The sequence below is a fragment of the Acomys minous genome (genome assembly GCF_964271855.1).
Source record: "Acomys minous genome assembly, chromosome: 4".
Lineage (NCBI taxonomy): Eukaryota > Metazoa > Chordata > Mammalia > Rodentia > Muridae > Acomys > Acomys minous.
In genome coordinates this window covers 91,069,618-91,082,113 of record NC_140486.1, presented here as the reverse complement: position 1 = coordinate 91,082,113, position 12,496 = coordinate 91,069,618, and the positions used below count along the sequence as shown (strand labels likewise).

At 45.3% G+C, this 12,496-nt stretch overlaps 1 protein-coding gene across 3 annotated transcripts in view; it reads left to right on the top strand.

Moving 5' to 3' along the window:
- The window catches only part of KLF7 (KLF transcription factor 7), a 92,504-nt gene that overhangs the window by 717 nt on the left and 79,291 nt on the right, over nucleotides 1-12,496 (top strand). The window contains exons 1-2 of one of the 3 annotated variants that reach the window (XM_084779306.1): nucleotides 90-192; nucleotides 406-645. In XM_084779306.1, the coding sequence (XP_084635432.1) occupies nucleotides 544-645 (102 nt within the window). In that variant the 5' untranslated portion in view covers nucleotides 90-192; nucleotides 406-543. Of the gene's footprint in view, nucleotides 1-88; nucleotides 646-12,496 lie in introns of those variants that run through there. The other 2 variants (XM_084779307.1, XM_084779308.1) reach the window with 2 other exon arrangements.

Genomic DNA, 12,496 nt, shown 5'->3' with positions numbered 1-12,496 from the left:
GACAAGGGGGAGGAGGGGGGAGGACTACAAACTAGCAAGGATGGGGTGGGGGGTGGGGAGGGAAGGAAAGGGGTGGGGGGGAGGGAGAGAGAAGCGATCGCGAGAAAAAAAAAATGCAACCTCCCAAAATAAAGAGCAAAGATTGCATTAGGAGCGAACAGCGCTGCAGATATAGATGGCAGCTTCGTGTCAGTGAGTTTGCGTCCCCCTTCCTGATCCACGAGCTGGAGTGATTAGAGCCCTGGAAGGGAATTGTCACTCCCGTGAAGTCCCCTTTTCCTGGCAGTCATCTGCACTGTACACGCTGGGTCCCTCTCCCATCCACCCTACTCACTCGCTCCTCTCTCATCTCCTCTCTCCCTCTCCTGCATTGATTTTTTTTTTCTCTCTCTCTCCTTTTTTTAGTTGACTGAAACAAAACAAAACAAAAGGGCCACTGGATGTCTGCCTTCTTGGGGGGTGAGCCAGACAGACTGACAAACAAACAGACCCAGCTGAGCTCGGGGGAGGGCTTCTCCTCCGGTTTTGCCCGGCGGCAGCAGCATGGACGTGTTGGCTAGTTATAGTATATTCCAGGAGCTACAACTTGTCCACGACACCGGCTACTTCTCAGCTTTGCCATCCCTGGAGGAGACCTGGCAGCAGGTGAATGATTTAAATTACTTGTGTAAATCGTGTGGCGGCGGCGGCGGCAGCGGCGGTGGCGGCGGAGACGCCGGGGCTGCGTTGGTGTGGGATTTGAGTGAAATTTAAAAAAAAAATTTTTTTCTTTTTAAATTTATTTTTGGCTGTGTGTTGTTTAAAATGTTTTCTGAAACAATCATATGCGTTTACCTCTCCACCCACCCCTAACCCCTTAGTGTGCTGAGCGGAGCCGGTCCTAGCTGCCTGCGTTTCTGTCACCAACACATCCTTGCGCACATGTTTTCGGCTCACTGTCCCCCCAGCAGAGACCTGCTGGCGAACTTCTGGGGTTTGGCGGAGCGGGGTGGAAAGGTGGTCGAGCAGTGCTTGACAGGATACCACGTTCCTGCATTCAGGAGTTCTGACCTTTTTGGTTCTTAAATCGGGTTCCTCTATTTCAGCTGGTGCTGAGAACCGTCAGATGGTGGGGGTGGGGGGGTTGCACGGAGTGTTTCCCCCAGTAATTTTAGCGAGTGTCAATAAAGAATAGGAACTTGATTTTTGGATTAGAAGGTGAGCTGTAAGGAAGAGAAGCCAGGTGACAAAAGATGCTTAAGGATACTTACAAGGGGGAGATGTGTCTGTTGTAGGCTGACAATGCATTGTATGGTTCCCCAGCTAATACCTCCAGAAAGAGCAGCTTATCCTGCGTCCTTGTTTTTTCTTTTCTGTTTTGGGGTGCTTCTTAGGTTAGCACTACCTTGGACAAAGGATAGTGTGTGCTCCCGTGCTTCCGACTTTTTGTCTTAGAGGACTAGTTAAGAAACTCCTAGGATGCTAAAGGGTACCCGTGCCAAGTTGGCTTGGCACCTCAGGGAGGTTGAAGCCCGCCTGGGGACAAGTTCACTGGGCTTTGTGAAGTGGAATAAAGAAACTGCTGGTCAGTGGAAAGTGCTGGGTCTGCTGCGGAAACAGTGGTTTTTCCAGCAGCGATTGGGAGCTGCTGAGGGGACATTCTGCAGGAAAGATGGTGGTAGGTGGGGGCGGGGCGGCTGGGGAGAGGGGACACCACGGGTGTTTTAAAAACTCTACAGTGTGCACCGTGGAAAGTCCAGGAAGACAGTCCGGATTTGCACGTCGAGAGTGTGAACTTTTAAGAGTCCATGCGGGTTGCCCTTGGGGTTGGCCGAGCGATTCCTGGTGTGTGGCTGCCCATGTAACTTCTCCGCTCAGTGACAGCAGCTTGTTAAGGCTAATGAACGGCTGCGGTCCCTCTGCCAGGATCCAAAGCAGGATTTGCCAGCTTGAGGCTGCGATGTAACAGCTTCTGCTTTAGGAAGAGATGCTTAGCTCATGGTATATGGAGCCAGTGGTAAAGCGCTTACTCTTCAGACTGTGCCATTGTTACTAGTTCTTGCTTGGCTGGAAGCTGCAGAGTTTTCCTCCAGGTATTGGCCGCCTGTGTCTGTGTGTCTGTGCAGGGCTGGCCGATGCTGCCCTTAGCTAAACACACAGGCACAGTGCGCATCCTTTCCTCTCATCCTTAACAAGACTATATCTCATAAGGAATCTCACCACATCCCTTTCCTTTTAATTTTGCATGTGAAGTAAGCCCCCACCCCGAAAAAACTGTGGCCAGAATGTCATTTTTTTTAAACAGCCTTCCTCTCACACTGTCAGCCCATTGGTGTGGAATCAGTTGCCTATTAACTACAGTCTAGACTGGTTAGGGGAGGGAATCTGTTGATTTAGTCAGCCTGCCCCAGGCAGCCCTTGTTTGTGACTAACTGTTAAGCAGTGTTGGAGAGAAGAAAAGTTGGCTTCTATTTGTTACAACGTTCCCTCCTGATGAATCACACAACTTTGTTTTGGTTCAAGTTTTCACAGTAGTAAAGCCTGCTGTGGGGTGGGGGTGGGGTGGGGGGGGTAGCTCTTTAGAGGAAACCTGCTTTTTCTAGATCTGCCTAGAGGATCCAGAAAGTGCAGCTTCAAGGAAACCTCCTTGGCTTGACAATTAGGGGATGCATTAGATCTTTTGTTTCCTCAGAAGCCAGCTCTGCTCTTCCTCTTCCCCCTCCTCCTCCCTCCTCCCTCTCCCTCCTCCCACTTCCAGAAACCTCTTGCTTAGGTTTTCATCACCAGGCAAAGGAATTCTCACTTCCAGTCCTCTATTCTTATTTCTTGCCTCAACTATCTTCAGCTGCCCTCTTCTCCTATCCTAAAACCCTTCTCCAAATGAAAGCATAACTTGTGGGCCAAGTGCTTCTAACCAAGGTTCCACTGCCAAGAGTTCTCGGCTCCGGATTTTGTTCATAGCTGCTCTGTGCAAAGGTAACCAGGACCCTGAGTTGATGCCGTTGGCAAAACCTTTAGCCTTTATCTCTTCCTTCCTCCCTTCCCCACACCCCCTTGCTTCTGAGCCTAAGGGGGTAGTGGTGGTTTTATGCAACTGTTGGTTCAAAATTAACCAGATGGTGAAATTTTGGGACTCCTTTGCTCAAAACAGCTCACGAAGGTTGCTGCAAAACCCTAGGCAGGAGGAAGTTTGCTGATGTGGTGGAGTAATCAGATTTTAGAGGTCAAATGAGGAATCATTATTAGATGTTTTTCTTAAAGTGAACAATATACCTGGCCTCGGGGACATGGGGGGAGGGGGGAGGCGGGGACATGGGGGGTGGCGGCAGGGTGATGTTGCTGGTAATCTAGTTTGGTTTCTAGAGAATGGCTTTGGATCATAAATTCAAGAACATCTGTGCATTGGAAAATTGAGGTGGGGCTGTTTATCAACTTTGCTTCCAGCTTAGGGTATGGGATAGTTTCCCCAGGTCAAATGAGCCTGTGACAAAGACACTGATTATGACAGGCCGACCACCTATCACTTCGACATGACTTCTTAGGCAGTGATACCGAACAAGAGTTCCAACTTCCAGAATCACTGTTGGTGTAATTAAAAACCTAAGTGGACACCCCAAGCCAACAGCCCTCAGTCTCGGAACTCCAACTGTGCGCTTTAAAGCACCTGGGCCAAGTAATATCATCTCTGCCTGTCACGCAACTATAAATTACACTGCGTTTATGTGCTTATGTGGTCTGCTATTTTACGGGACTCAGCTGACACAACCCTCACAGAGCCTTAAGGTCTCTGAAAACTTGCCGGGAATATTTCAAACGGTGTTTGAGCAAACAGTTAAGGGTAGGACAGAAGGGAGAGCAGGGTACCATTTGATGACAAAGGGGAGATGCAGTCATACATGTCACAAGAGAAGTTGGACTCTGAACTGGCTGCTGACTCAGAAGATAAAAAGCATTTCATACAACACCTTCGTTTTTCTTCCAGACTCTACAGAGACTTAGAATTAAAAAAAAAAAAAAAGATTCTTTATTCCCAGCATGCTGTTTCATGAGGATAGTCTGAGTAAGGACACTGAGGATGATTTGCGCTGAACTTTGCTACCTGTCATTGAGAAACGTGGTGTGTTTACTTGAAAACTCTTACAGGATTGTGATCATTGTTAGCGCTGATTCATAATTGGCAAGTGGGGTCAATTTCAGGCCTCCTTTTTGCTTGGAGAAAATTTTCCACTGCTACTGGAAACAAATAAATAAATCATAGAACACTCTTCCTTCCCTCCTCACCCCCCCCCATTGTTTTAAACTAATGGCATACTTGGCTTCCGTAAGGACTAAAGTGTCCCTGTAACTCTGCAATTTCATCTCGGTTTCAGGCATCCTGAAACAGTTTTTATGAGGCCTTTTGGTATGAGACATCTCTAGGGGAAAGCCTACAGAAATGGTTGCCTTCCAAGAACAGCCTCATGATATCGGGAGCTGGGGTTTGGTCCGGGAGCCACGGTGCTTCTTCCTCTGTGTAATCTTGCCCTGGCTTTGCTTTCCACAGGCCTGGGCAGCCAGGTGCTAGCTCAGATAGAAAGACAAAGCAAACTGCAGGATCTGTCCAGCCGCAGGTTTGCCACTGTCCCAATTTGCAGAAAACCTTATCATGAATTAGAATTTCTTGGCAACAGCACCACCCTGAGAAATTTACAGACACAAAGGAGCCTTGGTAACCACGTTGAAAGGATAAAATAGCTGGCATTTTTTTTTTCCTGTATGTGATTTGTGTGTTTGTCAGTTACTGTAAAAAAAAATTTTTTTTTTAATTTGAAACAGTGTCGTGGTAAGAGAAAAGAAAAAAAAAAAACCCAGAACTGCACTGATTCTCCAGATTTTTTTTTAAATATAAAGATGCAGCCACTAAATAAATGTGGCTTTAAAAATGAGAGCACGTGTGAGTGCCATCAATCACACACTTAGCCTTTCTGTAATAGATTCATTTTTATGTTCTTTTAATAGACACATCTTCATGTGGGTTTAGGGACTCTCACACATAGCCATCCAGTCTACCTGTTTGAAATTTGGAATTTTAAAGTAAGCAAAAGAGCTCAATGCAGATATTGCTGCTACACCTGCCCTTGGCATGGGGGAAAAAGGGAACTCACCATTCTTTGTTCTCCATGCGTCTCACTCCCCTACTCACCACCCTGAGAAGAGAAGGGATGCTTGGGCAGGGGGGGGGGTGTCCTATCCATTTAAAAGGCAAAGTAGAAGATACAGCGTGACAGCTTTGGCCTGAGATGATTTATGGATGGGCATGTTGGAGACCTTAAGTGTTCAAACGTGGGCTCTTCTCTCCCAGCCCCCTTCTAAATAGAAATGCCTGTTGAGGCTAATTTGCTTCTCCACTTAAATGGGGATAGTTTAGAGGAAGTCAGAATGGGGCTTTTAATAGCCTTTCTCTCAGGGGTCTTAGAAGTCTGCCTTCACAGAAGCCCTCAGATTTTAGCTGCTGGAGTCTAGGCACTACATGCGTACTTGGGTCAGTCCCAGCTAGCTCATGTTGGTAGGATACCTGCTGTGGTATTTGACCAGCTAGTTGGTAGATGGTCCCATCTCTCTGCTTAGCATGGAGCATTTAGTCCCCTTCATGTGGGACCCATTGCTGGATGAATGTCTTCCGTGCCTCCATGATGCTGGCCCACTGGCTGTAAGCTAGTAGCATCCATGTTGGAGTTGGGATTTGCTGAAAGTTTAGGACAGCTCCCCAACTTACCATGAGCAATGCCAGAATGGTGAGGGCAGAGATGCCCTCCCCCCTAATCCCTTTGTTCTCCCAAATCAGCTAAGTGCTTGCTTAGTTAGTATGGACGGGCGGAAATCTGTTAGCCTCAGTTGCCAGCCAGTGCAACCGAGAAAGGAACCAGAAAACTGTACAGCTACCGTGAGACCTACTCAGGAATGCATATACCATTGGACGCGCTAGAAAACACTGCTCTTTTTCCTACGTCAGATGCCCATTGTATAACATCCTCATGAGAAAAGGTACCTATGCAAATCTCATTTAGGAGCCTCCCACCCCCACCCCAAATAAAGTACTGCCACTTTAAGACGTGTGTTTACTTGAGTGGTCCTGGGGCTGTTCCCCGGTTGCCCCTGCTTCTCACCTTCACTTTGCAACTTCATTTCTACTACCTTGGGCCAAAGGCACCGGCTTGTCATTTGCTGTGAGCCTAAGAACTTGGCCTGGTAGTCTGCAGTCTGTCTGTCCGTCCCGCTTACCATTACAGGAGCTCTGTCTGCCACATCCTATGTGTGCATGCCACAGCTGAGTCAGCAGCTGCCCTGGGGAAAATGAGTCCCAGTGTCCACCTGCTTGAGATCCAAGTGACTTCCGGTTCCGGGGCATAGGGTGGTGGTGAGTGGGGCGAAGGGGGAGGAACCATTCCTGATTGAGCTGGCAACAGACCCTGTGAGGCCTGTGTGTGGGACTTTGCTTTTGATGAAACATTTTGTTTGAAACTATGTTAAATCTATTCTGTGTTAAATGTTTCATTTCTTATGCCCTTATTTGTGTGGACATTTGTGCTCCAGTGATGCCAAGTTGGATAGGCTGTAGATCCTGCCGCACAGTAGGTAGCTTGGCTCTAGGAGACACGGTTAAAATTAAGTAATACAGAGTAGGTAACCGTGGCTTTCAGCACAGGGCACGGTGGGGGCTGGTGAGTAACTGTGACTTCACATGTCCATCATGTCCAGGAAGTGGCGTCCATGCCTGTGTCATTCGGAAATGACTTGACGTAATTAAAATCATTAGTGTAGAGCCACGTGCAATATCTATTTATGAATACAGACCCATTAACATTTCTCTGAGGGTCATCTTGAAAGCCTGGCCTCTAGCTTGAAACAGAGCTGAGAACCTAAAATCTTAAAATTTCCAGTCTTGAAAGCTGCTTTGGTTTGTTCAACTCTGCAGTGCTGGAGTTGACTCACTTAGATTGATGAAGCTGAAGAAGGCATTGCGGTCCTCAGGTTCATGTTAGGGCTGATGACTCTGGGGCCCAGGACTCAGACGCTCAGAGCAGGTTTCAAAGCACTGCTTATTGCTCATTCTACCATCCAAAGAAACTTCTAGGTATTAGTACCCACCCTGCCGCCCCCAAATTGGCATTGCCTGGGCCCTAGATGGAATAATGGAATAATTGAACTTAATCTTTTTCCCACTCTCAATAATATATATATAATATATATATTATATATATATACTCTTATTGGAGGAGGAGGGCAAGAGCCCCCACAGTAATAATGCCACACTTATAAAAAGCTTTATCATTAAGCAGTAGCAAATGGGTGGGGAGGTCCATCGAGATGTACGTCCTCAGAGACTGGATAAAAGACAGACCTGACTTGATATAGCTTCGCCTCACCAGCCGTCTTTCACTACTCTCTGTATATTCTGTACTAAAGAAAGTCCTGGGTTGAAGAATCCTATGAGTGCTACCGTTTTGAATTATAATAGAAGTCTCTATGTCTTCTGATGGTCTTAGGTGACCCCCGTGAAAGGGTCATTTGAGCCCCAAAGGGGTCACAAGTTGAGAACTGCTGGTCTAAATTCTACATCCTTTTAACTTTCAGATAGTTACTGTATTTCCCAGGCAACAACCTCGTTTCCCTCATCCTTAGTCAATAGCACTGCTACCATTTATGTATGTATGTATGTATGTATGTATGTATGTATGTATGTATGTATGTATGTGTTTATTTATTTTTTGAGACAGGGTTTCTCTGTGTAGCCTTGGGTGTCCAGGACTTGCTTTGTAGACCAGGCTGCCCTCGAACTCACAGTGATCTGCCTGCCTCTGCCTCCTAAGTGTTGGGATAAAAGGTGTGTACCACCACACCTGGCTCCATTTTTTTTTTTAAAACAATTTGTGTCCAACTCTTTTATTTCCTTGTGATATTTTCTTCTTATACTATTTTGCACTTACTTTATATTGCTTAAAACAGAGTTGTTACCTAAATTATGATTTGTAGGAGAGAGAAATATGTTTTTGTGTTGATCCCAAGTGTGGGATGAGGAACAGACTAGTGAGAACAGGATGTTTATCCCCTTAGAAGTCGAACAACTTTGTCGGGGAACTTGGATGTTGTATGCTGAAAACATCCTAGTAGAGACCCTGAGAAGAGATACATATATGAGCCCAAAACAAGAGGTTGGAGAGGGGACTTGGGATTGTTTTGGCTGTTCATCAACACTTAGAGAGACCTCCTAGAGAGAACTGCTCCCGGGAAGGCTTCAAGGCATTGGGCTCCAGCTGAGGCTCTGAGGCCTCTGCTGCTGTTCCAGGTTCCAGCAGCAACCTTGGTTGAATTGTGGCTTTGCTGAGGTCCTGCTGACTAGCCGGAGAACTGTTCCTTGGAACTGATATCCTTAAGGTTTCATTATTGTGTTCTTTAATCTCCTTTTCCTATTGTTTGGGTTAGTCAGGTTGTAAGCGAGGTACGCTGTTAGTGAGTTCATAAGAAAATGCAATTGTTAAGAAAATTGACCCAACAATGATTTTGATAATTACCATTTACTATTTAATCTCCTAAGTTTTGGTGAGTCCAGTGGAGATTCCGTAGTTAGTTGAATGCTTACTGTGGCTATGGTTTAAGCTTTAAGTTTTAAACGGTGGTTCTCAGTCACATAGACCGAGTAAATTGGGGTCCTGTTGGGGGTACTCAGTGTGGCTTCCACCTTTGTCAGATTCCAGTATGCAGCCTTGGATTTGTGCTATTGATATACAGGGGGTTAGCTACCAGTCATAAGGGCCTAATCCTTACATCAGATTATTTTTGTATAATTTTATTCCTTGTATAATTTGAATTATAACATGGCCAGATATTTCTAACAAAGCAGAACAAAGCTGATAAATATTCCTCACCCAGTTCATTTGTTAGAAGTAGCTGCCCAAGTGTTGTTCCACCTTTCTTATTTTGTTTTTCCAAACTAGATGTTTCTTAAGGCAGGTCTGTTTGGCTCAGATTTCCTGTGACCCACCCTGAGTTTGCTTAACCTGGTCAAATTCCGTTTCTGGAAGCTTTTGTGGTGTTGAGCACCACAGTTATATGATGACATTTCAGATAATTTATCCTTGGTAAGTCTGCAGTCATGGTTTTCCGCTTACCTCAGCCTGCTTCATGGTCTTAAAGGAATGTGTGTGTGTGTGTGTGTGTGTGTGTGTGTGTGTGTGTGTGTGTGTGTGTGCGCGCGTGTGCGCCTATCAGATCGTACAGATAGGCGTTAGGTACCACGTCTCCATTTTTCTTACTGACCACATTGTTTAGAATTAGACTCTGTTAAAAAAAAATTCAAAGGAGACATCCTTCTAGTATGAGGGACAAAAATAAACTACAGAAAAAATTGCTGCTGAGGACATTCGGGCAAAGAGGCAGCCTCCAAAGCCATGGAAGGCTGGGCTCCTGTGGTAATGACTATGGGCATATGGCGATAGTCACAATGAAGCCTTAGAAATGTCTTTTTCTCAAACTGTGATGTTTGCAAAATTGTATCTCCTGTAGCTTTGTCCTTTTATCTATAAGCTGTCTTTGAAGGGGGATGGTTGGCAAGAGAGGGACCACCAGGAGAAGAGCACAGGGCTCAGAGTTGAAGGATGCTTTTTGGAAAGCTCAACCCAGCTGTGAAAATGGCAATTAGCCATGGAGCAATTGCCCTGCAAGGGAGTGCCTGCCTGCTCTTGATCCCACTCACATACACTTCCAGGGCAGAATTCAATGGAGTAGTCATAGTCTTGGTGCTATTTTTGGAGAGGCAGCAGATTTGTGCCATCTACAATAGAGTGGAAATAGATTCTTCCTACCTGTGAATTTTGAGCCGTTATGTTTCGTTCATGTGTCGCTGGAGTCCCTGCTCATGGGACACAGCTCCCCCTATGGCACTGGAGGACCTCTGTGAGGCCATATGTACAGCGGTTCTCCTGTGATCCATAGGAGATCCTGCTCACAAGTCTGAGTCACTGAATTCTGCATTCAAAAGTTGTTAGCTCTTTACTGTACATCTTCCGCTGTGACTCAGCATTCTTACTTCCTTTCACACTGACCAAGAGATGGTTTGCTCCATGATAAAGAGTTTCACATTTGTTTGTGAGCATCTCAGCAAGCAGATACATTGAATTTAAGGCTTATGGGGGGGGCTTATGGCTTCTTGTCATCTATACATACTTTCTATAACTATGACACCAGAAACTATTACAGAATTTCCTACTCAGGTGAAAAAAAATTGAGATGAAGTTGATTAAGCAAGTTACCATGGCTACAACGTAAACAAGTTGCAAAAGCAGTGCAGATTACGCTGCTGTCTTCCTCCTTGCACCTGGCTACTATTCTTATCCTACAAAGCATCAAAATAACATCTAATATATATCAGGTACTTATTTTTTTCAAAGATTTATTTATTTCTTATTATGTATACACTGCTCTGCCTGCATGTACACCTGCAGGCCAGATGAAGCCATCAGATCACATTATAGATGGCTGTGAGCCACCATGTGGTTGCTGGGAATCGAACTCAGGACCTCTGGAAGAGCAGACAGAGCTCTTAACCTCTGAGCCATCTCTCCAGCCCCAATTTCAGATACTTCTTAAAGATTATCTCCTTTGAGTATATTGTATGTAGCATTTCAGTCTATCTTTTATACCACCATGTGAAACATATAGTCAGTCGGCTTGTCCTCACTTTACAGATGGAATAACTGCAGTTTTAGACATCCAGTGGCTTTCCTAAAATCACATGCCATGGAAGTGGCTTGGCAGAATCCAAACCCAGATATGCCTCCAGCCCTTTTCAATTTTTATGTGCATACTGACCCTTAGTTTGGTAAGAGATGTGGAGGCACAAGTCAGAGATAAGGCTTGGTACCGGTAGACCTCTCCAGATTTGAACAGCCAGTAGATTTTGCTTTCTGAACCTTGGTTTTCTCAATCGTGTGTGTTCCAGGTGCTCCATCAGGTGCTGCTCTTTTGTGGGACACAAATTACATAGAAGCATATCTGGAACCTCAAGAAGATCACTGCCAAGTCTAATTCCTTACCTGGAACAGAGTTATTGATTCCTAATTCTGTGACCCAGCATAGGACATGTAGGAGTCACTCAGCAAATGCTCCTAGTACTTAGAACCAGGAAAAGGAATGCATCGGCCCCAGAAATTGGACCTAGGGTGGCAGACGTCCTTGGAATCTTCTTGGCTTGTTCATAAAGATATCCAACCTTTACCCCTTTCTTGTGCACCTTATTTCTACTGACTTTTTCCAGTCTGTATTCATATTTGTATTCATAGTTATTCATTTATTCATTAATTCTATCTCTCTTCTCTTCCTTCCCCATCTCCCTGTCTCTGTCTGCCTGTCTTTCTGTCTCTCACCTCCCTTTGTCTCTTTGTCTCTCTGTCTCTCCCCTCCCTATATCTCTCTCTGTCTGCTTCTCTGGCTCTCGCCCTCTGTCTCTTTGTCTCCCTGTCTGTGTCTCCCTCTCTCCCTCCCTCCCTCCTTTCTCTCTCTGCCAGAATTAGGCACATATAACATAATACAGTGCTACCTACCACACCTCCCGTTTCCAGCTTACCTGATGACTGAGCTTACAGCAGCTTATGAGAACAAATCAGGTTTTATGAGATCTATAAATATCTCGGATAGGAATTTTATTTCATTTTCTTCCTTCAAATAAGACATAATGGAAGCACTCGCATACACGAGGAATATTCTTTCTGTGATAAAGTGGGGGTGTTGGTGAATAGGCCTCTGAGATTCAATCGTTTGATAATGGTTGTTCATGTTGGGAGTTTTCTCTCGTGGAGGGGGCGCAGCCATACATACACTGCTATAAAAGCCAAAGACTTTATTTTGGAACTTAAGGTTTGGGTCAGCACCCCACAGGGAGGTTTGTTTTTCAGATGCCAGGCTGGTGTGTAGACTGCATTCCTTCCTTTAGTAGATCCTGCATCTTGTGTTCTTAGAGATAAACAGGGCTATGAGAGTCGCATTGCAGTACCTGTCAACTTTCCTAACGCTGTGCCCCTTTAATAGAGTTCAATGTCACTTTGTGCTGACCACAACCATAAAATTATCTTGGTTGCTACTTCATAACTGTAATGCTGTTACTGTTATGGATTGTAATATAAATTGTAATGAAACTATCTGATATGCAGGATATCTAATAGGGGACCCCCAGTGGGGACCGTGACCTACAGATTAAGAACCACTGCTCTGAAGCCAACCTAGTTGCTTCCCTTCCAGTTGGCTTTGGGGAGGGTACCCGCATTGCTCCCTCCCCTTCATAGGCTATCCTGGGAAGGTGTTAATCCACTGCATCCTGTTTAGGATGCTATTTTCCCCTGGATTTAGACTTAGTCATTTTCTTATTATATTATGCAGTACCTAGAAATGGAAAAACCCATTCTTCTTTATGTCTTTCCTTCTTCCTGGAAGAAACTATGAGCCTCATACATGAAATCATGTGTTTTATAGCAAACAGCGAAGT